The sequence below is a fragment of the Etheostoma cragini genome, chromosome 5, assembly GCF_013103735.1.
Source record: "Etheostoma cragini isolate CJK2018 chromosome 5, CSU_Ecrag_1.0, whole genome shotgun sequence".
NCBI classification, from domain to species: domain Eukaryota; kingdom Metazoa; phylum Chordata; class Actinopteri; order Perciformes; family Percidae; genus Etheostoma; species Etheostoma cragini.
The window spans coordinates 27,941,017-27,965,554 of NC_048411.1; the positions used below are offsets into that span (position 1 = coordinate 27,941,017).

Genomic DNA, 24,538 nt, shown 5'->3' on the forward strand with positions numbered 1-24,538 from the left:
TGTGATTCTGTCATCTTACAGGAGTCCAGAGATGAACAAACCCGCTGAGTGGCAGCAGCCTTGGCTCACTGGTTGACGTGGGGCCTCAGGGCTTGGTAAAGTCCCTCGAAGGTGGGTCGGTCAGGTATGTCGCGACTCCAACAACGCATCATCAGCTCGAAGAGCGAAGGTGGACATAGCGGAGGGCCGTAGAGGAAGATCTAGTAGGAAAATACATAAGGGTTAGAGATGGTTAGTAAAGATCTGAAAAAAAGGGAGGAGGCTAAGACTGGTGCAGAGAGACTGACATATTGTGTTAATATTATGTACAAGTCTTTGAATGTCTGATGAATGGTCAACTGAGGGTCGATGCTGCCGGGGAGTGCTGGCTGGTCGGCTGTTGAGGCTGAGAACTCGCCATCACATCCTGTCCTTCAGCCCAGTCAACTGAGTATTTAGTACTGCCGATTAAAATGCAAAGCTAACCAAGCTCTGTCATAATCTTAGATAGTGTCATTTCCCCAAGGGTTGGGATTATGCCGGGACGTTAACGGTATTAACGGTTACAAAAAATGTGTAGTGTCTATCCGCCAGGCTACAGCAGTCAACCCAGGGTAAACACTGGGTGTACAATATAGGTCAGGACACCAGAAGCAAATGTTTTATTCGCCCCTTTGTTTGCATGGAATTGAAGTGACTGTGAATTGAATATTCGCCATTGTTTATTTTGTGTATGTGTGACCATGCCCTTATGCGTGACATCAAACAAAGGAGTTTGATTTGTCTCACCTGTCTGCCCTGGTTCCTGAAGAACTCGCCAGTGTTCTCTATGACCTGTTCGTCAGACAGCAGGCTGTACGGCTGCTCCTTACACAGAGTGAAGATCTCCCAAAGGGTGACGCCAAACGCCCACACGTCACTGGCAGTGGTGAACTTACCCTGGAGAGGAGTCATCCATCAACAAACATACCTTTTGCACATACTTATCCAGCTGTGGGAAATTCTCTTGAAACTAGGAGATCCACTGACATAAATAATATACAAGAGAAAAGTAATTCCAAGAAAACCTTATGAACAATTATGAAATCGTTTGTCATTAGGAGCAGGTATAGGGAACAACGGATTATCTATTTCAACAAGTGATCTTCTTTTCTCTCTTTTATAAGATCTCATGTTGACTCCCCTCCTCCCTCACCAGCAGGATGCTCTCCCAGGCCATCCATCGAATGGGCAGCACCGCCCGGCCCTGGATGCGGTAGTAGTCGCTGCTGTACAGGTTCCGGCTCATACCGAAGTCGGCAATCTTGATGGTGAGGCGGCGATCCAGTAGGCAGTTCCTGGTGGCCAGGTCGCGGTGCACAAAGTTCAGAGACGCAAGATACCTCATCCCCGATGAGATCTGCACCGACATGTGGAGAAGGTCGGACAGACTGGAGGGAGGGGGGAAAAGGAAGGATGAGGTTAAGGGATAAGGAAAGAAGAAGGCGGAGAATGAAGTGACAGTGGAGGAGGTGAGAATTTTAAATTTGTGTGTGTTCCTTTGTTCCTCTGTAGACAAGTGTTGATCATAACATGTGTGTCATATTACATCTCAGGGATCAACAATAAGAGTTGCCCAATGGGCCGGGGTAATTAAAAGGCCATGTCGGCAAGTAAATATAATAAGCCACTTGCCCATTGTACAGGACTGGATCTTGCTTACAGTGCCACGTTGATTTCCAGGTCTTTTAAAAAACAACCTACACTATCAATGTTTTAAGTGTCATGGCCTTTAGAAACCTAAAAATACAAATGTTCCATCTCAAACTATTTGACATAGTGGAAATGAGGGTGTCTGAGATGTATGCAGTCAAACAAATTACAGAATAATAAAAAACTATTTGTATAGTGGCCTGTATTATTGACATCGGGCAAGTAGAATTTGACATCCTTTAAACGACCGGACAAGTGGAAAAAAAAACTGAATGTTGAACCCATAGACTGTGAATATTAACGGACAAAACATCCGTTTTTTTTCCACTGCTGCAAATGCAGAAGTGCCTTGAACCTGCATTCTATCTGAATTCCAGCAGAGGGCGATGGTGTGGTTGCAAAAAGGAAGTCGGTATCTTCAGAAGTCTGTGAAAAAGTGACCCACTTCTCACTTGATTTGTTACCTCAATCAACATTTTCATAATGAGTTTATGGTCTCAATCACTAGTTTTAAGTGTTCTGCAACACAGAATGATGAACTATTTTTGAATTATGGTCTCATTGATTTGTGTTTTAGGGCATGGATATGATGTGATGGCCAATGAAAGTGTGTAACATAATGCAGAGTGAAAACCGCTCCTCCCTCACTCACAAATCATCACATCCGCAACCAGGATGGCTGCGCCTGTAACAGCGAACTCGACAACTTACAGCAAATTATTAACAGTCTATGGCTGAACCCTGCATGTGTTTGAAAAGGAAATATGTCGCACCCTGCCGCGTCCATCAAGAACTACATCTGGACGGATTGAAAAGGTGGTGTTAGTATGTGTATAGACAAAGTGTATGTTATATTAACCTGACTGAAGGGATGTTGTTGGCGTGTGTCAGCGTGCTCTCGATCTCCCGCTGTGACAGGAACATGTTGAGGTCTCCGTTCTCCATGTACTCGGTCACCATGCACAGCGGGTCGGACGACACACACACACACAGCAGCCGGATGATGTTGGGGTCGTTCAGACGAGACATGATCTTTATTTCCTTCAGGAAGTCATTTCTGATGGACAAACAGATTTCAGGTCCCTTATTAGTTATGTGGAAGGATATGTTTTAGACTTCACAGCTTCTTTTTAGCGACACTAGAGACACTTTTAAAGAAATAGTCTAAGGCACAGACAAGTATCCATGAAAACATTGTCCCACCTGGCTTGGCTGGTGGCGTCGGCTCTCAGCTGTTTAACAGCCACCAGCACTGAACGGCCATCTCGGTCAGGGAGAGGAGACCCCTCCCCAAGGAATTCTGGGAGTCCCTCTGCCTCACACAGGTGGACCTGCAGGAGATAAGGAATACATAGAACCATGGGAGCAATGAGCCAAATTTTAAGTCGTTTTTTTCTAAAAGAGTTTGGTGATGTCCTGATATTCGCTTTCAAACTTGAGTTCAACAATCAAAGAATACAAGCATCAACTTTGTTTTATTCTCCGAACTTGAAAAGGATTTCCGAGCATTCCATCTCACCTCTCCAAACTGCCCCTCCCCCAGCTTCTCCCTGAAGATCAGATGTTGCCGTGGGAACTCCGCGGCGGAGATGTCCTTCCTGGTGAGCGAGTCCACGGTGAGGGCGGGGACGGCGTACATGTTGCTGCCGGTGACGCCCTGCAGCCGCACGATGTCCGTCTCGGCGTAGTGCGGCGCGCTGCTATGGAAACACTGGTGCGGCGTGCACTGGGTGACGTCAGGCTCGGCGTAGCCTCCGCCACACGCTGATGGCGAGAGAAGCAAGCTGTGACACCTTTCTCTTGTGATTTCTTATGCTCCATTGGAACTATTTGTTTTCATTAGAAGATAACTATATAAGTAAAACATTATTGTAAGTAAAGTACTCTGTTCTCCTGAGATAATAATTTCATTAGCTTGAATTCTTCTGATACATCAATGTCTGTAGATCAAATGTATTGATGTTTATTAACTGTGTGTTAGTCATCTCATTTTAGCACCTTAAAAATAGTTGATCTTGAACCTCACTTTCACCAAGTTTATTTCGGTGAAGAACTTGATTGTTCAACACTGAAAAATGTGTCCACAGCAGGAAATAATACGAGAGAATAATGTATGCACGCACAGAAAAAAAAAAAAACGACATTTGAAAGTATACAAAAGAGCTCGTCTACTGTCTGACAGATGTTTAAATGTCTGAAGTCACACCTTTCAGCTCTTACCACGCAGCCAGCCTGATGTCAAGTGACAGGAAGTCAGCAGGAGGAGGTCATAGAGAGGATTACCGAGGAGGAGAGCTGGCGGAGGAAGATGAGGAGGAAACAAGGACAGAGACAGAGAGGGCTGGGAGGTAAAAGAGAGAGAAAACTGAAGAATGATTGAGCATGCCCATTCAGCATCATCAAGAAAATCTTAAGGACAAAAAAAAAAAAAGAGGAAAAGGAAAAGCACAGAGCTCGTACGGTGTTGCCCTGAAGCAAATCAAGAAAGTTAAAAGCAGAGAAACAGTCAAAAGATGTTAAGGAGTGGCGAAGTGGATTGTTCAGCAGGGGGCAGACTGCAGCCGTTTGGAGAGTGTAACTGGAGGCCTCAACTCTGACAGCTTCAACAGCCATCTTCAAGTTAAAAAAAGCTGAAATTCTGGAGTATTTTGACTAATAGTTAAGATCAGAGGAACGTACAGATGAGTTTAGTCGGGAATGAAAGTGATCATTTGTATTTGCAAAGACCATTGTATAAAGTCCAATCCATTTTTTCGTTGTCATTTGGTTAAAAGAAACCCATATTTCAGATATAGACATTTTTTAAAGGGGTCGAATTTGACCCCGAGGACAACAGGAGGGTTAAACAACATGTTTTTCCTGAGATGAAATAATCAACAATCACCAAATGGTCGATAACTGGTCAATAAAACATGAACATGATGAGTGCCTGTGAGGAGAACTGGTGGATTTAAAAGGAAAATGTGTCAAACTTGTTCTCATATTTCTTTCTGCTATGACTACTGAAGGTTAACAAGTATGTTTTGGGGTGAACTCTAGCTCACCCTGTAGGGGCGCGTGCTCCCATGTAGGCATTTGCAGCAGCGCAGGTTCAAAACCGACCTGTGGCCCTTTGCTGCGTGTCATTCCCCATCTCTGTTCCACATTTCTTGTCTATGCACTGTCACAGTCAAAAAAAAGGGAAAAGCCCCCCAAAAAAAAGAGAAGGTATTTTTACCTGAGGCCTCCGCACTCTGGGACAGCTCCGGCAGTTTGTTTCTCAGCACCGCGGGGTTCTGGTACTGTGGGTCCAACAGAAAAACTCTCTCATAGTGAGGGTCAGTGTTAGCAGGGCCTGAGGGAAACAAAACACGTGAATTAATGGAGAATAAAAAACCCAAACAACCCTGCCAGGGGTTTGTCTCAGCAATTTAAATGAGTACATTTGTACTAAAACTGTCCAAGTGGCAGCCATCAAATTCTTATTTTTAACACATGGTTCAGATATTTTAGTACAGAGTTTAGTTACCTCAGGGTAATGGATTGTTTCTGGACAAGTATATCCACTTTATCCATTCACAGTATATATGGACCAAAATGGTGGATATAGTAACTGACATTAACAACATTGCCATCCCTTAGCAAAACTATACTTCGTCTTATTGGTGAGCCGGTGAGTTCCACCATTTTAGAAATCAGAATCAGCTTTATTTTCCAGGTATGAGGACACATACGAGGAATTTTTCTTTGGAGCATCGTTACTCACACTGTGCTTACACATACAAAACAACCAAAACTAAAATATACAAACTAATATATACACAATATATACATACTCTAAACAGAAACAATATAGAGGCATGAGTGCAATGAAGAGTTCAATTACAATTATTTAAATGTGGAGCATAGTGCGAAGGATACTGGAATAAATAGTATTATGTTATTATTTTACAATATAAATAGTATAAACAGTATGAACATTATGAACAGTTCTGAAATAGGAAATGAGAATGATGAATAAATAAAAAATATTAAGTATAATATATATATAATGAAAAGGAGTCACAATGTGACAAGTGATCTAAGAGAAAACCAGGCCGCTGCACCTCCTGTTGGCTTTTTTTTCAGGCTTTAGAAAAGTCTAGCCAATGACGGGAGACATTGGCCAATCCCCGGTAATTTCAGAGAGAGAAAAAGAGTTTCTATTGGCGGTTCTGTGCATGCAAGTACGACTGAGAGGGAGATAATCAAACCCATTAAAAGCCGTTTCAAGCCTTCTATTTGGACTTGAAGGAAATGCAACAGACGGACGGACTGCTTGTTGTCTACCTGAAGGGGCGTGGCCGGAGCGGGGGGGCACAGGGGGGGTCTGGAGGATGATGGTGTCACTGCAGGACGACAGCCGAACTGTTAGCTCCTCGTCAAGGATCCGACGAGGAGCCTAGAGGAGGAGACAGGGAGAGAAAACCAATTCGTACAGCTGTGTTCTCTTTGAACAATCGCTTCACATCTGGTGCGAAATAAAAGTATCACTAGTCTTGTGTTGTTGTTCTTTAGCCTTTCAGAAGTTACTGCATAGTTAAATCAAGGATTTTCATCAAACCTACCACCAGACCAACTTTAGGTGGTGAACTTGTCAATCTGCCCCAAATATTCCTGTTTCATCATTCATTATTCGCATCTGGTCAAAGCGCCACCGTATTGCCACTTGTAGCATGAATAGGTGTAGCAGGAATCAGAAGATAACCTGCTGTTTTACCAGCCTATGTAAAAAGATTTGACGCCTCGCCACTTTCATCTGCCCCCCCAGTCACTTCATCCTGGAGCCAGATGATCAAAACCGTCTCACATTCGACCGGAGCCAGACCTAATTGACGCGTTTGTCCAATCAGCTGCCGGTTTTCATTTTTTGGGGCAACAATACAGATTAGCGCCGTCTGCTGTTATGGAGACGTGTTACGTCTCGCACACACGCAGAACATTCGCTCAAGTTGGCTTCGGTGTGTCCCAAGGCATTTTTTGTACGAACTCAGGGTCAGTGTCAGAGCCTTTACTAGGAACTGAAAACAATAGCGGTGTTAAGAAACTTTCCACTGCTTTAGTCCTTTATCTCTTTAACAGTGGTTCATCTGCTCACCTTCTCCAGCACCTTGCAGACGTACTGGCACCAAAGAATGAGGAAGATGATGATGACCAACAGCAGGATGATGGTCACCAGGCAGCCAATCAGAATGGGCGTGTTCCCATCATCTGGCGAGTCACTTGCTGATGGACTGGCTGCTGTGAAAAAGTAAAAGGGGATTTAAAGGTGACTGCTGTTTTCTATGGATTAGATTGTCATCCATACTTTCAGGTGACAGTTTAGTGGTTTATTGATGCACAGAATGCCCTTAAGGTGTTTCAATTTTAGGGTATTATAGTATAGGAATTAGGGATGGTTTACAATAATTTAGGGGTAGAAAACTCGTAGATATTATTTATCAGCGCCGAGCAAAAGGGGACATGGAACAACTGTTTTTTTTGTGTTATTCCTGACATCATGCTGATTTGGTCTATTTCATGTAAAATAAAAGGGTAGGGTCAAAGGTCATACATGTCAAAAGTGTGGTTGGCATGGTAGTCTCCTTCTTGACTGGAGGGGAGGTCGACCCCGGGGTCATCGTGGTCGGGAGTACAGTATCCTCTGAGGGACAAATATAGGGAAGTCATTTTTATTTAGCTGTTTGAAAGAAATGGTTATCTGTGTGTGTGTGTGTGTGTGTGTGTGTGTGTGTGTGTGTGTGTGTGTGTGTGTTACCTGACTGAAAGGAGATCTCGCTGAACATCATCCAGACGTCGGCAAAGTCAAAACGGCAGCGGAGGGATTTGCCGGCGCGGCGGTTCAGCGGTACGGTGACGTAGCGGGCGCTCGGGTTCCTGTCGTCCAGCACCGTCTTGAACGCCACAGGCTCCGCCTCCCAGCCGGCAATGAGGCGGGGCTTGAACCAACAGGAAACGGAGGAGAAGATCTTCACACCGCGGTGGAACATGTTATTACTGTGAACCTGGACGGAGAAGCGATGATGAAGCTCTTTTTATAAAGAATCAAAAACAGTTTTTTTCTGTAGTGGTTTATAGGATGACTTCCAAAATTTCTCTTATAGAGAACCGAAAGCCGACCTCCTTTTCAATCTAGATACACACAAGACACATCAGAAAAAACACACAAAGAAAACAAATACAAAAGGTTTGTGGGACCTTTAGGTCCCTATCTTGCACTCGGCGCAAAGACCAGTGCAAGTGTCTTTGCTGTTTTAAGACCTGGCAGTGGCCACGTCGTTTAAATACCAAATGCACCTACGCCCATCTTTGCGCCCATTGGCGTGCTGGTCTTACAGGGAGGTGTGTTCAGGTGCATACTTGGGGTATTGCTATCTTACCGGCAGTGGGAAGTGATCGCGCTATTGACCAACAAAAACCTGGTCTAAAGTCAATAACGCAGCATTTCATTATTATTTTAACAGCACATTATTAAAATGTGCCTAAGCTTATGCACGGCGTGCACACTATGCTTGTTATACACACACACAGGGAAGCGCAGCAGCACACAGACATGCAAAAGATCCCACATAAAAATATTACGGTGCAAATCCACCATCAGAAATGCACCTGGCTTTTAGAAGGAATAGGAGAGGACACTCTGATTGGTTTATTGCATGTTACGCCCAAAACACACCTATGAATCAGTACTGAATTAATACTAAGTACAACCCTTTTGAACCATGTGACCGATAAACAAACCTTTTTTCAAACTAGCAAAAGTGGATTTGCGCCACACGCTTCACGCCGTGCGCTAAGATCGTTAAAGTAGGGCCCTCAGTGTTTCACTGGATCGGTCGGTGCAGTGCTGCTGTGCTTTAGAATCATTTTTATAAATGTGGCTGGTGAGAGGATGTAAAGTCAGATCTATAAACCTTCATGGAGGTGAAGTTCCTCTGCCTGTCGAAGACAAACTCCATCTCCACATATCCCTGACTTCCCAGCGAGTCGTTCCTCCATCCCAGGTAGTTGTAGCCCGGCCACACGTGGTTCTGACGCGTCACGAGGAAGTCATCCAGGCCTATCACACCGTCCGTCAGCTGGCCCAGCCCACCAAACAGCCTCCTATTGGAGGAAACAACTGTCAGTCACAGAGAGCATGGAGACAAGAAGCAGCGATGTGTGATGAGTGGTGGAGTCCAGATGGTAACTCAAGATTTGGGAAAACTCTTGCAAGACGGTTCAGGTGTTGACCTCGAATGGGTACGGTTAGGATTTGGTTGTTCGGGCAGGGAAGTCTCGCGAGAGTTTTCGCAAATCTAGGGTTACCATCTAGACAGGACCGTGATGAGTGTGTGTGACTCGCCTCTTTTCATGTACTCCATCGTACGTGGAGTCGTTGAGGCTGGCGATGGGATAACCAGGGGGCATCATGAGCTGGCCCTCTGGAGCGCTGTAGGACATTAGGCCGTCTGCAGGAAGGGGGGGGGGGGGACAAGTTCAAGACACTAGAAATGCCTCTGCTACTACTTTGGTGTTTTAACCCTCCTGATGACCTGTTTTTCAAAGTTTCTACTCAAAAAATGTGTTTCTTTTAAACAATTTGGCAACAAACAAAAAATTTGGTTCATAAGACTATGTATATATGCACACACACACACACACACACACACACACACACACACACACACACACACACACACACACACACACACACACACACACACACACACACACACACACACACACACACACACACACACACACACATACACACACACACACGTTTAAAAGGTTTAAAAAACATTTTCTCTGACAAAAGTCTTCCTCGGATTTTAACTTAACTGTCAAAATACTTCCTAATTTCTGCTTTTTGACTCAAGAATTAGGTATACACTCATATAAATGAGGTTTACTGACCATGAATTTTGAAAAAAGAACTGTAAAACTTCTGTTAATAAGTTGGTTTAAGGGGTGTGTATAATGGCGGTGGCTGGGGGGAAAAGCATAGAAAACATTGAATAAAGCAAGAACAACTATATTAATGTGTTTTCCGTTTTCACCTGGGAGAACAACAAAAGTGTTAGTTCGGATTCACCAAAGTCACACAATACAGATCGAGGCAGCAAATTCCATGTTCCTTGCGGTAAAATTGCTGTTTTTGTCTAAGGAGTCTGGTGGCTTTGAACAGTTTAATGGGAAGGTAAAGAGTTGAAAATATTCCAAATATAGTGTGTTCAAATAAACTGATATTTGATTCTTTAAGTCGTTAAAATCTACAGAGCAAAGTATCACAATTTTCCCTGGCAATACGATATCAATACACGGACGCCCAAGTATCAATCTTTTATTATATCAATTGCATATGAGAACTTTTTTGGTACAAGAACTCATGATTGTTATTACATGTATGACAGGTTCTCATGACAGCGTTGATCAGTTTGTCTGCTTGACAATCCCTGATAATATTTCTGCAGTGTTTGCTTGATGCAAGTTTTTCTTTTTGCATAAAAATAAATAAACTGTGTGATATTATCTAACAGTACTAGGTTGCTGATGGGGTGATAGCAGTGTTATTGCACAACAATTTAAAAATGGTCTCACAAACAATCCCTCTTGACTTGTATCAAATGAGGAGGTTGCAGCGGGGTTTATTCGAGGCTAAGGAGGAGTAAACATTTCCGAGAAATCCACTGAATCAACAACCTTTTAATGTCAGCAGAGCACACACACATTAAGAGTGTGACTGTGACTTTGTGTGTGTGTGTATGTGTCCTACCCTCCCACGGACAGCCGTACAGCTCCACTCTCATGCAGACGGTGGTGGACAGTTTGGTGACTGGGATCAACCGGACGTAGCGGGTGATGATCGGAGGGTGCAGGTCGTTGATGACAGAGGTGTAGGCGTTTTTGTTGCCCTCCATCAACTGGAGACGAATATCACATGTGAAACATTAGCCCTGATGAGTTACTACAGTGCGGTCCTTACTGCAAAAACAGCAACATCTATCACCAGCATGAAAACATCCACGTACATTCAGTATATATGCACACAGACAGGCGGTATGCAGATAGATGTGTCCCTGTAATCAGCAGGGCTTTGTGTATAGAGCCGCTTTGGTAGAGGAGATCACACTGTTATCCAAACATGCACTTTTCCATTTAAATGTGCTGTATTTACATCCGGATGGAAGTAGCAGGAAAAGTGACCCTGATGGCTCTGTTAATAAAAGGATAGTTCAGATATTTGAAGTGGTTTTGTATGAGGTAACTACTGTGTCTATAGTCCATTGTCATTTTATTATATCATCATAATCCATGTCAGTCTGTAGAGCATACTCAATATTTACCATATTTCACCGCTTTACCTTGATTACACGGGGGGAACTGAAGCTGTCGTCTATGCTCTCTTCAAAGCCACCAGACTCCATTCACAAAAACCTCCATTTTACCTGATTGTCTAGTTTGTTTGACGGTTTTCTTAGTTCCTAACCCATTTAAAAAACGCCAAACTCACACATTTACACAAATAAACTATCAGATCAAGGCAGCGGTGGACCAGCAACTTCTGTGTTCTGTAAGGCAAAATGGAGTCCAGCGGCTTCGACGAGAGCATAGATACCGGCTTCAGATCGACCCGTGTAAACTTAACCAAGGTTGTTTGACAGCAAGTTAAAAGGGTGAAAATATATATCCCTGATTTTTTTCAGGGGTCCTTTTTTTAAGTGTGGGAAAGTGGAAAAGTGTGCTATGGTCTGACGATTCCACGTTTCAAATTGTTTTTGGAATTCATGTCCTCCGGGTCAAAGAGGAAAAGAACCATCTAGATTGATATCAACACAAAGTTCATAAAGCCAGCATCTGTGACGGTAGGTGTGACGGGGGGGGGTGTTACTTCCTTGGCGTGGGTAACTTGCACATCTGTGAAGGCACCATTAATGCTCAAAGGTACATACGGCTTATGGAGGAACATGTGCTGCCATCCAAGCAATGTCTTTTTCAGAGACATCCCTTCATATTCCAGCAAGACAATGCTAAGCCACATTCTGCTCGTGTTACAACAGCGTAGCTTCAAACTACTCCTTTAGGATCTGAGTGTTTAAGAATTGAGATGCTAATGATCCTACTTCTGTGTGTTTCTATTTCAGGCTGTGAAATCTGACAGCAGAAATCTGTGGGGGTTCTGGGAAGTTTCCGTTTTAAAATGTGAGAGAGGAAAGTGTTCGAGTCCTGATTGTGTTGCTGTAGCTGTCAGGGACCTTAAAGGCCAACAGGAAGCTGGTGGGTAAACGTAATTTCCTGTGATTCCAGCGTGAATGGCCAGACGCAGCTCAGAGGTAATTTCTCTCCCTTCCTCTTTCTCCTATTCTTTCCCCCATCGCTCTGTTCTATCACTCCGTCACACGTTTCCGCTCCACATTTTCTCCTATTCTTTCCTTCTTCCTGATTGATGTTTTGACTTTATTTCCCATCTCCCCCTGCCAGTCCCGACCCACAGTGCTTTGTGAAACATTTGTGTCACTCACCGTGTTGCCCAGCCGGTTCCTCCAGGACTTCCACAGCAGGCCGTCCCGGCTGTAGTTGAGGCGGTAAGCTCGGGCGAACTCGTTCACTGAGTACCTGGCGTATCGTCCCTGAGTCCCGACCACCGTCAGGAAAAACAGCCTGCCCAGGTCCACCTGGAGAACACAGCAACAGCTTCCTGTCAACAACCCACATCTTTATCTTCACAGAACTATCATTATTATTATATTATTATGATTACAATGTATCTAATGTCAGAAGTATCTTTTGGGTGTCACAACAACTCACCAAGTCATAGTATATATTTTTAAATCCGGAAACATTCAAAATATAAACAGATTTGTTATTTGTAGTTATTTCTGACTTCTCACTAAAGTAATATGATAATAATTTGTTTTATTGTCACAACAGAACAGGGGAACATCAAAATATATTAAAGTTCTGATAAATAATATGTATAAGAATACAAACTTAAAATATGAAACTTAAAGTCCTTTGAACAAAAAGATGCCAGGTCACAAAACAGCATTTTTTTTGTTTTTGATTGAGAGAACCCTAATGGCAGAAAATCATTTGCACTTCTCGATATCTTCCGATCTAAACGACTGAGAATCCTCAGTGACACTGAAACTCTGGAACTGTCGAACCCATGTGGGCACACAACACGATTGAACATGTTTAAGTTTCTTTCTTTAAAGCACTGAGCAGACACAAACCTGCAGGTACTGACTGTCTGAAGGCTCCGGCTGTCCCTTAGGACACCAGGCGCCGTCTCCCTCCTCGCGATTCAACCTACACACACACACACACACACACACACACACACACACACACACACACACACACACACAATATTTACATAATGTTGATCAAAAGCTGAGCCATCACAGCTGCTGACAACATTACATTTTTTGTTCATCTCGGGGGTGAAATTGACATTACAGAGAATGGACAGTTGACCCAACAACAAAGCTGAGTCTGACATTGAGCTGCACTCATCGAGTCACAAGCAGGCGGATGTGGCTCAGGTGGTTGTTCGCTCGTCGACCAATCGGAAGGAAGCAATCACATCACGCTGTAAGTCCCACTGACCTGGCGTACTGAGGTCCCGTGGTCTCGTACCACTGGCTGGATGCTGTGATGTCATCATCTTTGATCCGTCCATCCTCCATGCCCAAGGCATAGCGACAGTGTGCTGAACACACACACACACACACACACACACACACACGATAATCACAATGACACCCAAACATTTAAAAACACAAATTTAATGTACGTGTGTGTATGTGTGCGTGTGTGCGTGTGTGCGTGCGTGTACCGGGGTCAATCTGTCCGTAGGCTGCTGTGGCTTGAAGGATCAGCAGCAAGAAGAGGTGCATGATGGTCCGCCGATCACACCAACACACACGCTACATCTCTGAGAGAGACAGAGAAAAAAAAAACAGGGAGAGAGAGAAACTGTGTGTAGAGCTGGTAAAACAATAAAGTTGTTTAAAAAGGTGATTAACTATCTGTGATCATGGTCCAGACAGCCGAGAACAGGATGATGGCAAACCAATGGCCGTTGGAATAGGCTATTCCTATTGGCTTGAAATTTTACATTTAGGCTTGTGACCAGTGAAGGAGTTAGAAGCACTTTTCCGGTGAAGGCTGAGCGTTACTGCGCAGCCTCCAACTGAGCTAGACAACTTAGATGTGACGTGAGCAACCCGTCTGAAAGTGTAAGTCTTCTGGTAGCTGTGCAAGAGAAATCTCAATCATTCCCAATCAGCAGACAGAGAGCGTAGGTGTATGTTAGGAAATAACATAGGCAAAGGCTAATTATTGCTGACTCAAATACTAGTTAACATTAGTAAATAAACCTAAACAGGTAATGGAAGGTAAAGTGGCGCCAAAATGAATGGCAGTCAATGGAATGCTAACGCGGGTGCTAACTGCAGTTCCTTCCAGGCAAAATCCTATTCCAAACAAGTTTCTGCTGCAAGAGGTCAACTGTCACCCAACTACAGCAGGATGGATAAACAAGGACCAGAATGTGTGTGTGTGTGTGTGTGTGTGTGTGTGTGTGTGTGTGTGTGTGTGTGTGTGTGTGTGTGAGAGAGTGCGTGTGAGAGAGTGTGTGTGTGAGTGTGTGTGTGTGTGCGTGTGTGTGATTTCACAATGTTTTTGTTGTTGGAGAGGAGCAGTTTATACACAGACACAGAGAGCAGCCCACTCACAGAGGTTACGCAACACTGAAAAACACACACACACACACACACACACACACAAACAAACACACACCCTCTTCTCTTCTCTTCAGTCAAAGGGTTTGACAAATACACTTTCTTATTTGAAAGTATTAGCAGTGTCCCTGTTCTTCTCTTATTTGGGACGTTTTTCAATCGCTGGAGGAAACAGCTGGACGGGAGAGAGAGTGACCTGAACACAGACTGGAGAGAGACAGCAGGGTGAGGCTGAGGACTGAGGAGAGAAAACACAAAGAGAAGAGCAGGAGGGAGACAGAGTGAGGGCAGGAGAAGAAGGAGGGGGAGTAAAGGTCGAGAGAACAATGGGCGGAAGGGGAAAGCAGAGAGCGACATACAGAACTTAAAGAGTAACTAAACAGAAGGTTAAACAAATCTGTGTTTCGCTCCTCTGACCACCCACCAGTGATGTCCCAGTGTCCTGCAGTACACCTGCACGTCGCTGCAGCAGCAGGTGATGAGTCAAACCACTGGAGGTCAGCAAAGGCAACACTTTCCGGGGGTGTTATTAAAGCTGAGGCAGGCAGTTAATTCTTCAAGGGGTCACTGGGTAAAAAAAAAAGTCCATTAAAAAAACCTTTCAACTTAAAGCAATTCATGCGGTCTGAGAGATTCGGATCACATCATGGTATTACCAACGGATGATATACATTTGCAGGGCGGAAATTAGTATGAAGTTTTTGAATGGAGCCTGGAGTTTAACACCACGGAGTTGCAGCAGCTTAACAGACAAATGAGCGGTACTGGACTATCTCTTCACGGAGACAACACGGTCACCGATTACAGTTTGCTTCAAACTGAAAACAATCTTTCCGTCCTGACATAGATCTCCGTTCTGGCTTCAGGAAGTGAGTGCATTCACTTCAGCCGAGCTGCAGGCGAACGCAGACGTTCACGTTTTTTTTTTTTTTTTTTTGGCAACGACTGGACAGACAGAGAGAGAGAGAGAGAGAGAGAGAGAGAGAGAGAGAGAGAGAGAGAGAGAGAGAGAGAGAGAGAGAGAGCTTTATGTAATATGTTGGCCGCAGCTCAGATTCCTGCACTGTTGCTCATCTCTACAGAAAAATGGGAGCATGAGAGAGAGAGAGAGAGAGAGAGAGAGAGAGAGAGAGAGAGAGAGAGAGAGAGGGGGGGGAAACATGGAAGCAGACAGTAAAAGTGATCAAGACACTGAGACAAAGAAAGAGAAAGAAAAATACCTTTTTTTTCTCAGTTTGGTCTAAGAAGACAACCCACCAGAGATATAAACACCCAGAATCTGTTTCTATAACAAAAAGACGTTACTGTATACTGTGGCTTGTCCAAGTCCTCGTGCACTACTCCTCCAAACCATCACAAACTGATTCTAATGTTTTCTGATCTTCGACCTCTCTGGTTAATGTGTGGTTCAGCAGTTAGGGACACAGGGACACAGGAAGTTTGGAAAATAAAGTGGTTTTCCCCCCCCTCTTTTGTTCTCAGAATAAATCCCTTCCACACAAGCCGTTTGGATTGAGCCGTTTAAAAAAGAACTCTGTTCAAAATGAAGCGCTAACCCTGAAAATAACTTTTGGGTGAAAACTGGATATTATACCTGAATAATTGCAAAATGAAAACATAAACTGTGAAAACAGACAGTGAAATGAATCAGTAGTTGCACAATTTTCTCTGCTTCGCTTTTCCTCCATCTTCGCCTACCTTCCTCCCTCCTTATCTCCTCCCTTGTCCCTCCCTCTCTCCTCCTTTTCTTCTCATTCTGTCCCTCCTCCTCCTCCTCCTCCTCCTTCCTCCTGCTTTATCTCCTCCTCCCTCCGTCAGAACAAACTGGAGCCAAAAGCCTCAGCATTCCTAACATTCAACGCAACCCAGAGCTCTCTCTCTCTCTCTCTCTCTCTCACTCTCTCTCTCTCTCTCTCTCTCGTTGAGGGGTGAATGAGACAGAGTTCACTGAGAGCAAAACAGAACAGCAGAACACACAATAGAGTTGTGTAGAAATAGACTGTTTGGTGAATTTATCTTTAACTTAAAAACTCATATGTTTTTTTAGCGATTAATCGAGGTTCAAACCGACATCATTGTAAATCTTATAGATCGTAAAGTAGGGCTGCTCCACTGCTTGACTTTTGGAAAGATGTTGGAATTATTGAACTCAAAACACAGTTAAACAGTTAAACAAATCAACAGGGAAAACACCTTTCCCTTGATACTTTCCTCATTCTAACTATGTTTTCTCTCCGTTCAGAACAAAAGATAAAGGAACAGTTCACAGGTAAAACGTGGTGCGCTAAACAATCGTTTTTCTCGATTCGTCTGTTTTTGTGATTGTTAGAAGCGGCAATTGCGATGACAATTTTGATTACTGCATAGCCCTACCCCAAAGTTTACAAATTTGGGGAAATGTAACAAAATCTACTGCGTTTTGGATAATCTTATGCAGGAACTTGCATTATAAACCGCTGTGCGGTGTTTTGGTATCAGGTACTCAGATAGTTATCTGATATCAGTGTGTGAAGTGTGAATGCAACGAAAGAATCATTAGAGACACATTTCAATCTGTTTCTATTACTCGGGAATGGGTTTGAGATGCATTTTAGCCAGATATACGTAGAAAACCTATAAGTACACACACACACACACACATATATATTTACTCCTTCCACCAATTTGTTCTCAAGCTCGGGTACAGTTCTCGATTTCAGTTAGGCTTGTGGATTGGCGAAAGGATCGTCAATTTTAACTAACTTTCTATCAGAACAAAGATGTTAAAAAAATAATAATAAGCACCTTTAATCTGCACTAGTGACAGATGAATTTGCCCTGTCTTTTTCCATGGATCTCCGTTCTCCCGATGCATGATCACCCAAACTTTGATCTGCGCTCCAAGAGTAAATTATACATCTTATATGAATTGTGATATTAGAGATAAAATAATAAAATAAAGACTTTTTTTAAAAAGGGAGCCATTGTTTGAATCAAGGAGACATCGCTATTAAATCAATCTTTTTTTAATCTTTCTTTTAACTGTATTGCTTGCAGGAGGCAAGGGGATCCGGCAATCAGATCCACTATCCATTATATGGAAATAGAAACAATTTTCCGGCCCTGAGGTGAATACATTTTTGTGGCAAACATCAATACGTCATATCTTTTAGGACTCCATGTACAAGACAGGAGAGCCTCATCAGAGAAGCCTCATCGTGCACGTCTACTTTACCAACCAGTTTCCAAACACAGCCATTCAACTGCTCCTGCGGTTTGTGTTTGGTCAGCCTGATATCTGTTCACATGTCCTACAGTAGCTAGCGTTAGCTGCTACATGGCAGGCAGGGACACACAGTAGAATTCACACACTGTTCACAGTCACCTGTCATAACCAGAGATAAAAACCTCCTCAACAAACACCAACCGAGAGCACAGAGGGGTCTGTCTGCAGTCTGTCCCTCTCATCGATGTGTACATTCACTACGAGATAGCCAGAGCCAGCAAGTCCCCTGAAAACAGTCCTATGAGACCTGTTTGTAAGTCTTTGTGGGTCTGTGCCATCCACAAGTTTGGTCATAAATTCTAGGCTGCATGTGAACGGTCTGCGCATACACTCATGGATATTGATCAATTTAGGTCTGGCAGACCTTCCCAGCTGTGCAAAGTATAATTTGCAATTATGCCAAAAAAGTGATATGCGTAATAGTCTTGCACTGCCCGACCTTCCTCTGCGGGCTGCCAGACCCTGCGGAGCTCTGGTTTATTGGCGTTCTTTTCGGTCTGTTTGTTGACAGCTCTCAGGTGGACTTTTTTTAGCTTTTGCTCGTGTAGCATTCGGGCTAAAACTACACATGTGCATCAGCCAAATGCCCAAAAATGCAAATGTCACCTCAGAGCATGTGATGGTCGCGAGGTCTAAACCGGAGCAGAGCAGCAGATGTTTAAAAAGAGCTGCTGGTATCTGAAGAATGTGAGGAGCGCTTGATTTAACATGTAGAGAGTTGAGATGACAGCTAAGGTGAACGTGATTGAACACACCTAAAACCTGAATGAGGAATTACATAGCCCAGCTGTGTGGCAGAGGGTTTCAGAGAGATTTTGACCTGAAAACCTGAAATCTATTTAACCTGACAGGAGATTAAAGACGGTAAGTACACTTTTGCAGTCTCACATGAAGGAGAATTAAATTACTTAAATGAATAAGCGCAAACATTTTTTACTTCCAAATGAGACTTTATCTCTCCAGTAACTCAACTACTCAAGAGTACTCAAGAGTGCTCAACTCTAAATACAGGCCCGGAAGACATGAATCTCACACACACACACTCACTTACACACACAGGTATGCAGGGACTGCTCGACTTGGAATATGCTAGGAATATGTGTGTGCACACACGCACTTGCACACGCACACGCACACGCACACAGGGTATCATAAGTCTGTCAGCAGTGAGCGGAGGGAGCAGAGGAGCTCGTTTTCTCTCTGGATTCTCTGTGAGCAGAGGTACGAATCACTGAGCAGAACTAACATTTGTTTCATTGATGAGTTCTGTGAATTTATAGATCACCCTTAGATTTTTACAAATACATTTAAAAAGTTCCCCCAAAAACAATATAAGCTTAAAAATAGTTCTCAACTCCTCATGCTCTCAATGGGCCAATGAAAGGTTTTCTATTAAATGACTTCATGGACAAAGTGCAAACAGACTTTGACAGAGGCCGAACGAAAGAAGAAAAAAAAAGTTGTGAGAATTCCTGTGCAGCATTTTTCAAAGTGTCTTCTGTCCAATTGTGGGCTCATGGAAATGAAAGCACAACTATTTTCGCTGAACTACTGCGTTCGGCGAACCTCAAGGTCTGTTTGAATCAAATATGACTCAATATGACTAAACCTAAGCCTAACCTTAATGAATGTTTTTCTCAACCAAAAAAATCATTCACTTACAGTAAGAGTTGGAACAACATAAAGAGAGCGGCAGTGCTTTCTTCAGCCTCAGTGCCACTGGCTGAAATACCAGTGTCGGTGTCGCCTCCAATACTGCCTAAAACGCAGGTATCGGGATCCGGAAGTACTGGAGTTTATTCACCGATCCACCTAATAAAGCCCTAAAGAAAATCTACGGTAATTTATATATGTTCTTTTTTTTTTAGTTCTAACTAACTGTCAAACTGGACAATAAAAGAAAGTTCTGGGGCATTTATTGTTTAAGAGTTTAACCTGAGCCTGACTGAAAAATTTTTTTAAAAATCATATCACATCCATACAGTATACAGCTGTTAAAACATAATCAAATATATGACACACTGGTATTGGGTCAGGTATCAGGATCGGCATCAGGAAGCACAAAATGGTATCGGAACGTCTCTACCTGAAATGATCGATCACCTCTGGGGTATTTTTTTTGTGTGGGGGGGGGGGGGGGGGGGGGGGGGGGGGGGGGGGGGGGCTTTTAGTAGTTCTTTGTTCAATTTCCTTCTTTCTTGTGATGGTCCTGCCCCAGTATCAGCCATAAATACAACAGATAACTTCTAAAAGCCAGTTGAGGTACTTTGGGCATCTGGTAAGGATGCCTCCTGGGCGCCTCCCTAGGGAGGTGTTCCAGGCACGTCCAGCTGGGAGGAGGCCTCGGAGAGGACCCAGGACTAGGTGGAGAGATTATATCTCCAACCTGGCCTGGGAACGCCTCGGGATCCCCCAGTTGGAGCTGGTTAATGGGGCTCGGGAAAGGGAAGTTTGGGGTCCCCTGCTGGAGCTGCTGCCCCTGCGACCCGATACCGGATAAGCTGACAAAGATGGATGGATGGAACTTCTAAAATAACATTATAATACAATCAGGCCTATATTAAGAAATCTCCTGCTACCTTTTCCCTGGCTCCGCCGGCATACGCTAACACTGGCTTTTGTGGCAAAAAATTCTGTGACCCATCAGATTGTGGACTCTGTAGCGGCGTCTACCTGCTGCAAATCATTACGTGACTTTGCGGTAATAAATAATGCAAGTATCATCAGGAAAATGTACTTAAAAGTAAAAGTATTCAATGTAGAAATATCCTCACATTTTAGAAACTGGTAACAACTAAAATAGATGTGTCAATTAACTAAGTATTTAATCGGCTGATCATTTCAGCTGTACTTGTAGGCTTATATATTGTTGGGTAGAGTAATTTATAGTAAAACATTGTATGGGTTTTTGCAAAAATCCTAATTTGTAAAGTAACTAGTTATTAAAGTGGAGTTAAAAGTACAATATTTCTCTCTGAAATGTAGCAAAGTAGAAAGCGGAAAGGAAGGTAAAATACTCAAGGATAAGTAACTCAAATTTGTACTTAAGACCAGTACCTGAGTACATGTACTTAATTACATTCCACCACTGGAAGAAATGCCCTTCATCTTATCGTCGCTGCAGTGAATCTACCCTGGAAAATCTGCTGCTTTGCTGTTAGGTTTAACTTCTCAATACATCTGATTTTAATAAAGTTCCACCTGATCAAAAGCAGAGGATTTCTGTGTGTATCTCTCAGCTTTCATGTTCAGTGCTCCTCATCTGAGCCTTGCATACCTCTAACCGATCCTCCGTGTGGTGTCTCAATGGTTTCATGAGCCGCTGGCTGCCGCTCCGCAGATGGAAACTCATTCACACTCATCTGTAATCTGCTGCTTCCACTCTAACCACAGCAAATATCCACACACACACACTTCTCCAGAAGCCATCCTGACTGTTTCGTGTAAGCGTTTTAGAGTTTACCAGTGTGACTCAAGTGGGGTTTATATAAAAGGCATCATGAGAGCATCATTAGTCAGATTATAGACTAATACGACTTTATATAGCGACTTAAGGATCTGAGGTTAAATGTCTTTGGAAGTATTTTATCTAAACGTCTCAAGGACTTCACTGGAAAGGAGGTTGTGGTTTCACCTTTTCCTGCTGCTAACATGCAAAATACGATCTGTTAAACAGTTCCATCATTGGCAGAAATCTCACAGAAACATCACTTTATTGGCTCCAGGTTGAGCTGGAGAGATTTTAGAGGAGATCTGGATCTAATGCAGTATAGATATCGAGATGGGACCAATTATCTTTTATTGGAAAGCAAGAGTCCTCACTTGCGTTGAGATCCAGTTTGACGTCATCTTGTTAACTATCAGTCTCCAGAGTGCACTGAGGGCACAGCAGCAGCTTGTCAACACCTTTTTAGGCTGGGCTGGCCCACGTGGGGCAATGACTTACTGGATGCAAGGGGGGTATAAAGTGTGTACAGTATGTTCAGACTGTTCTCATGAAATGGCGTATGTAAGACACGCCAACTCATATACCATTATTGGCGTGTTATGAAGACCCCTACTCGCTTTCAGCTTGTATATCAATGCCGTTAGGCCCCTATTGACTTACAATACCTTTGGATTGCGTGTGAATTTATGCTGTAGCGACTGGTGTGAAAGGGCTAAACTCGACGTAGGGAGGTTGATCGGGGTGGTAGATGGGTAAAACACAGGATTTTAACCCAGAAGACCGGGGATCATGGCCCACGTCACGTTTCCTAACCTCAAAAGTTGCTTTATTCTGTTACTAAAGGCAACTTTGTTCTTCTATTCCTAAACTTAACCGTGGTTTTTTTCTCACGTTCTTCTAGCGATAACACGTTCCTCTTGCAATTACACGACAAGTGCCAACAACACTCCAAGTACCGTGTATATGTACGCCCGCTGTATACAGCGTCAACATACACGCAAATAGGTCAAAATGCATACAGATAACACACCACTTGGCTTAAGAAAGTTGGGGTGTATATTTACACAAAGTCCTGATACCACGTTAGTATGTTCCAGCCTTGTATCACCAATACGGCATATGAATACTACGCCAATTTCTTAAGTCATTTTGTTTGCTATGACTACTCATTTTTAACTTTATGCATCATCATCGTCATTTCATGCCGTCTAGTCTCTACTAAATATATTATGATGTAGTATAAAGAGAGACAAAGTCTGCATAGGGAGGAGAAGCAGCAGGAGAGTGCTGGACCTGGATACATGCTGGTTGTTGTTGCAGGACAAATACACTCCCACACTTCTACTGACAATACACGGCACTGCTCATAAAACTGTTGATACACCCTGAGACCTAAATGAGCTGCAGACAGAGTGATAAAGAGGAGGAACTGCTAAACTTCAGCTGTTGAATGGCCCTTTCCCTCAGCAGTAAGAAACAATTTGTCTGACTCCCATAGCTTTTGTTTTTGGCTTTGTTTGGTGAGTGAACAGAGCTGTCTGCTCTCACAGTCCGAGCCAAACACTGAGCGACGGCTGCTGTTGTGAAATCACTCTGAGACTCTCTGTAGCTGCAGGCTGCTCTCAGTTTGTTCAAGAGACAATAAATCAGTGTTTAACTGCTTCAGAACACAAATGTGAAGCTGTGAAAGACACCGGCAGGGGGCTGATGCCATCAGTCATCGGCGACTTTGATTTTTTGGGCTGTCAGAACACACATTTTATTGGATTAGGAACTAGAACATCTCATTTAATTGTCTTCTATAGGTTGACTATATAAGTGGAATTTCTGTATTTTCCAAAGTGGAACCTATTCTCCAATATCCCTTTCATCCAGTGTGAGCAATTACCTTTAAAAGGAATCCAGTATTGAACAGGAAAGCTGTAGCCGGCAGCCACAAACCGATGTTACCCTATGGGGCAAATGTGCACCATGCATTATTTTGTTCACTAAAAGTACCATGTTGTGTTCAAGTGTTGTTTTTGCCAATCAATAAAAGTGTGCTAACTGAGGGGATTATATTCACTAAAATCAGTTCAACAGATTGGACTGCTGACAGATAACATAACATTTAAATTTAGCGGCCTTTACTGTTAAATTTAGCCGATAAAAGGTGACTGTGAGCGGGTACCTGTGACTGTGAGATGCTGGTCCTTTTAAAAGCCATCATAGTCGAATTTAGCCAAGAAAAGGTGACTGTCCTGTGGTGTTAGGACCGTTAAGTTTAGGCACCAAAACAGCACAAACACCCGTTTCCTGGTTGAAAGTCTTGTGTTGCATGCAGCAATAAATATGTGGAATACATTCAAATTACAGTGCATTATACTTTTTGGAGCAATATGTACGAATGGTTCATGAGAACAGCCTGAACAGGTTGATCCACAGAGTTTTACTTCAGGTTTTAAAAATGAGTCTGTTCACTGCCATCTTACCTGACAATCGTTCTGCAGAATGATCATTCAGCACGGTCCACAAAACATGTTGCTGCTCAGCCCCAAAGTTATATCTCATAGACAACAAGTACAAGACTTTGTAATAACTTTTGTAACTTTATGAATTAAATGAAGTCAAATTAAAGGTTTGACATGGCCTGGGCGATAAGGAGAAAATCAAATATCACAATATTTTTGACCAAATACCTTGATATTGATAACGCAAACAAATTGTGGTGTTGACACTTTACACAATGAGATTTTTGATAAATAATCATCAGTAATGTGGGTAAAGGCAAATGATAGAACAGTCACAACAGCCTGGTAAGTTCACAAAATGACATCACTTTACTGTAATGCAGCCTTTATAACCAGGGTAACACTTATGCCATATTACGATATTACGATATCCAAAATCTAAGACAATATCTAGTCTCATATCATGATATCAATATAATATCAATATATTACCCAGCCCTAGACAAGACTGAGAAAGACGGATTTACTCAAGAGAGGTTTGGAACTGTCAGCCGTCAGTTCATACGGAGTGCCGAGCATGAAAATAACCCAAACATGATTCCTAAGACACCTCGGTGGAGGTGGAGAGGTCAGCAACACACACACTCACACATGCTGTAAGTGTAAACTAGAGCTGCAAAGATGAATCGATTAATCAAGTAGTTGTTGACTAATGATTTAGTTGCATACTATTATCGATTCATCGATTTGTGTCATTTTTTATAACAAAATTTAAAAAAAAAAGGGAAACGCTTTCAAATTCCAGCTTTTTTTTGTGATTTTTTTTTCTAGTTTCTTCACTACTGATCCACATTTACACCATTTACTGACATTTTTTAGACCAAACAACTTATCGATTAATCAGAACAATATTCGGTAGTTGCAGCCCTTCAGTAAACAGTATTCTTATTGGGAA

General features: G+C 43.0%; 1 protein-coding gene and 1 long non-coding RNA gene across 6 annotated transcripts in view; one reads left to right on the forward strand and one right to left on the reverse strand.

Moving 5' to 3' along the window:
* The window catches only part of ddr2l (discoidin domain receptor family, member 2, like), a 27,680-nt gene continuing 3,142 nt past the window's right edge, over positions 1-24,538 (reverse strand). For 2 of the 5 annotated variants that reach the window (XM_034871170.1, XM_034871167.1), the window contains exons 2-20: positions 13,514-13,612; positions 13,285-13,387; positions 12,909-12,984; positions 12,195-12,347; positions 10,448-10,595; positions 9,035-9,140; positions 8,604-8,793; positions 7,448-7,694; positions 7,244-7,333; positions 6,788-6,930; positions 5,980-6,091; positions 4,889-5,005; positions 3,892-3,966; positions 3,191-3,435; positions 2,875-3,002; positions 2,531-2,728; positions 1,175-1,409; positions 769-918; positions 1-200 (exon numbers count right to left, since the gene is read on the reverse strand). In XM_034871170.1, the coding sequence (XP_034727061.1) occupies positions 66-200; positions 769-918; positions 1,175-1,409; positions 2,531-2,728; positions 2,875-3,002; positions 3,191-3,435; positions 3,892-3,966; positions 4,889-5,005; positions 5,980-6,091; positions 6,788-6,930; positions 7,244-7,333; positions 7,448-7,694; positions 8,604-8,793; positions 9,035-9,140; positions 10,448-10,595; positions 12,195-12,347; positions 12,909-12,984; positions 13,285-13,387; positions 13,514-13,574 (2,712 nt within the window). In that variant the 5' untranslated portion in view covers positions 13,575-13,612 and the 3' untranslated portion in view covers positions 1-65. Of the gene's footprint in view, positions 201-768; positions 919-1,174; positions 1,410-2,530; positions 2,729-2,874; positions 3,003-3,190; positions 3,436-3,891; positions 3,967-4,888; positions 5,006-5,979; positions 6,092-6,787; positions 6,931-7,243; positions 7,334-7,447; positions 7,695-8,603; positions 8,794-9,034; positions 9,141-10,447; positions 10,596-12,194; positions 12,348-12,908; positions 12,985-13,284; positions 13,388-13,513; positions 13,613-14,478; positions 14,628-14,844; positions 14,988-24,538 lie in introns of all 5 variants that reach the window. The other 3 variants (XM_034871168.1, XM_034871169.1, XM_034871171.1) reach the window with 3 other exon arrangements.
* Positions 23,254-24,538, forward strand: part of LOC117944433 — a 26,446-nt gene continuing 25,161 nt past the window's right edge. The window contains exon 1 of the long non-coding RNA XR_004656574.1: positions 23,254-23,264. This is a non-coding gene — a long non-coding RNA (uncharacterized LOC117944433). The remainder of the gene's footprint in view (positions 23,265-24,538) is intronic.